This window comes from Myotis brandtii, unplaced genomic scaffold (assembly GCF_000412655.1).
Source record: "Myotis brandtii unplaced genomic scaffold, ASM41265v1 scaffold478, whole genome shotgun sequence".
Taxonomy (NCBI): domain Eukaryota; kingdom Metazoa; phylum Chordata; class Mammalia; order Chiroptera; family Vespertilionidae; genus Myotis; species Myotis brandtii.
The window spans coordinates 1084507-1087987 of NW_005368264.1; the positions used below are offsets into that span (position 1 = coordinate 1084507).

At 40.4% G+C, this 3481-nt stretch overlaps 1 protein-coding gene across 1 annotated transcript in view; it reads left to right on the forward strand.

Moving 5' to 3' along the window:
- Positions 1-585: 585 nt before the first annotated feature.
- LOC102255204 (chromosome unknown open reading frame, human C5orf51) overlaps positions 586-3481 on the forward strand; it is a 16030-nt gene continuing 13134 nt past the window's right edge. The window contains exon 1 of the mRNA XM_005876004.1: positions 586-704. Within this exon, the coding sequence (XP_005876066.1) occupies positions 586-704 (119 nt within the window). The remainder of the gene's footprint in view (positions 705-3481) is intronic.

Below are 3481 nucleotides of genomic sequence, written 5' to 3' on the forward strand. Positions count from 1 at the left end.
CTACTCATGTAGTGCATCAAACGGATTCACTTCTCTCCATTTCCACTGTCCCTATGACCACCTAATTGAATAAATGAATTGGCCATGGCCAGAAGACAGGGTCAATTAATATGGACATGGTCAGTGGGGGCTCACTCTGTCCCCATGAGTTCATTTCCATGGTTGTGAGTGAGGCATTCCCCTCAGGAGATAACCTGTGCTCTTCAGCCTCACCGTGCTCTAATTCCCCCCACACCAGCAGCAGCCTTGGGCCTTCTTTCATTCCTGCAAACTACCTAGCTCTCCCCAAACTCAGAGTCTTCGCACATGCTGTTCACGGTGCCTGCTATGCTATTCTCCACTGTGCTGGTTATAGACTTATTGACTCTCAGCTCCCAATTTATTTTTATTTTTTGCTTGTTTTATGAAAAATCTATCTGGTCCTTTAAATGTATTTTTCCTTTGTCAGCAGACACCATGTCAAGCTTTGTCAGTAGAGGGAACTAGAGAGACACCGCAGGAGGCAAAAGGTCTTCCTGGGTCTTGTTTCCTTTCTTGGCGGCTCCTGTACGTGGGCAGCTCCTCTGGCATCAGGCTCCCGCACTCATGCCGCTTCCCTGGCACCCCCTGGGCAATTTTGTAGCGGAGTACCTCCTCACTGTGAGCAGCTTTTCCAGCACCCTGCAGATGCAGAGTTCTGGCAAGTTCCAGAAGATGGAGTTCCAGCAAGTTCCACAGGTGTAGAGTGTAGGGACTTCCCTGCCTTCCAGCCACCAACAGCCATGAGCTCTCCTCCCACGGGGTCTGGATCTCTAGCTCAAGGGTATTCCTTATCTTGCTATTCCTCTGTGTTACTTCTTACTAGCCAATCCATTTTGACTCCAGTCCTCCCTTATAGTTAATAATTCTTTAGATCAAATTTCCCTGTTCCAATTCCATGTGGTTTCTCTCTTCTGATTGGATCTCCAGACTGATACACACCCTCGCTCTTCACCTGGCTAATTTTATTCATCCTTTCGATTTTAAAATCATTTTCTCATCTCTCAAATAAAATCATATCCCTCTACTTTTTATTCACAACACCTTCCACAATTCTAAAATTACATATTCATTGTGTGACATTAAGCCTTTGCCTCCCCTGACTTGATAATAAGATCTAGGAGGGTAGTGATCATGTTCATTTACTGCTATAATCCCAGTGCCTGTCATAGTGCCTGACCCAACAATGGTTATTAAGTGAAAAGAGGAGTAAATCTTTAATGAGGTCCTATTATATGCAAGTTGCTGGTGGCAATTTAAAAATATAGAACTCAATTCCTGTTCCATAGGAGGGTGACAAATATATATGAGAAAATAAGACCCATACACACAAAAAGCAGTAAAGGGAAGTTTCCAAAAGAATGACATAAGCTGTAAGTACTAGTGATTCAGAGACAACCGAAAACTTTATTTTTTAAAAGATTTTGTGTCTTATAAACATCCTGAGAAGTTAATTTCTTCTTAGATAATTGGATTTTACCCATTATACTAGTATATAAGTGGGGAGGAAAGTGGAACAAATGAGATCAGTTATTTTAGAAGATATTTTTTGGTAGATTCATAGGGAGTTACTAATTTCTTTCAGAAGTTTTTAAAATGTGGCATATTTTATTTTTTCTATTCATGTAGGTTTCCAAAAATAAAAATAAATAACTATAAAATTGGAGAAAACTGCTCGTGTTTCTTCTTTCCTAGGAAGTGCTTTCTCTGGCTTTAAGCACTTTCTTTCATGTGCATTGGTAAGGGCTGGCTGCTATCTGTTTATATTTTTGGGGTGGTGGGGGGCAGTCTTCTAAAGGTAGGTGATTACTTTGGCATGATCTTGGACTAGTCACAGAATCATGTGTTCTAGGATTGGGAGTGGTTAATAGTTGCATTCTGTCCAGTTTCTTCATCTGGAAATGAGGGCTGCACTGTATACTCACAGGTCCCTTCCAGCTCTCTCTGAGGACATGCACACATGTGAGCCATCAGTTGAGCAATAATTCCCAGTGCCAAGTATGTTTCTTGCTGAAAGCTTGTCATTGTTTAATGAGTCAGTAGAATTGTAAATTTTATTTAAAATATACAGTGAGGTTTGGCATTTTGAGGTGTCGAATGCTCATTAGTTTTGACTCCTTAGCCCACATTGTCATATAATGCAACTTTCCTGGCCTTCAGCTTCCTGATTTGAGTAATATATTGACAATATAACGTGGAGTTTTTGTTCAATTAGTAAACATTTTCCTGGTACGCGTTCTGTACCAGGCACTGAGGACACAGAATTAATACAAGGATTCCTGTCCCCTATGTTTAAGTTTGAGTCAGAGGAGGAAACCGGTGTTAAAAACATCAGTTAGAAAGGCATTGTGGCAATTCACTTATAAACACAATACACCATTTCCCTATTTTTAGTATAAATAAATAAAAACACTACCTCCCAGAAGAAATAAGATAAAATGGAGATTTTTCAAGATGTACTGTGTCAAATTGCAAAACGAAAAAACTGAGTTAAAGATTTGATCATAGACTTGAAAACAGGGAATGCAAAATGAAAGTCAGACTCGTTGACTAAGGGCTTTGAAACTCACAGTGGAGGATGAACTTTGCGCACAGTGGGCGCTTTAGACGTATACCAATAAATCTAAACGTCCAACAATAAGAATGTTTGCAAACCACATTGTCATATAATGCAACTTTCCTGGCCTTCAGCTTCCTGATTTGAGTAATATATTGACAATATAACGTGGAGTTTTTGTTCAATTAGTAAACATTTTCCTGGTACGCATTCTGTACCAGGCACTGAGGACACAGAATTAATACAGGATTCCTGTCCCCTATATTTAGGGTGAATCGGAGGAGGAAACTGGTGTTACAAACATCAGTTAGAAAGGCATTGTGGCGATTCACTTATAAACCACAATACACCATTTCCCTATATTTAGTGTAAATAAATAAAAACACTACCTTCCATAAGAAATAAGATAACATGGAGATTTTTCAAGATGTACTGTGTCAAATTGCAAAACGAAAAAACTGAGTTAAAGATTTGATCATAGACTTGAAAACAGGGAATGCAAAATGAAAGTCAGACTCGTCGACTAAGGGCTTTGAAACTCACAGTGGAGGATGAACTTTGCGCACAGTGGGCGCTTTAGACGTATACCAATAAATCTAAACGTCAAACAATAAGAATGTTTGCAAATGCAAAATGTGGGTACTAGTGAACGCGAGACGGATAAAGGACTTTGAATGTCAGCTTAGCCAATGCAGATCAGAAATGAAACAAACCCCGCTGCTCAAATGAAGATTTGGAAAAGCGACACTCAACTTCCACTAGGGCTTGGAGCTCCGCACCCAATTGCCTCTCGGAGACTAGGATGAGCTGCAAGGGGGCCATCGGGCTTTCCATTTCTGACCAGATTATAGTCAGGCATCCTCCCCACTGCAAGACCAAAATTCCCAGACTTCCCTGCGGGCTCTA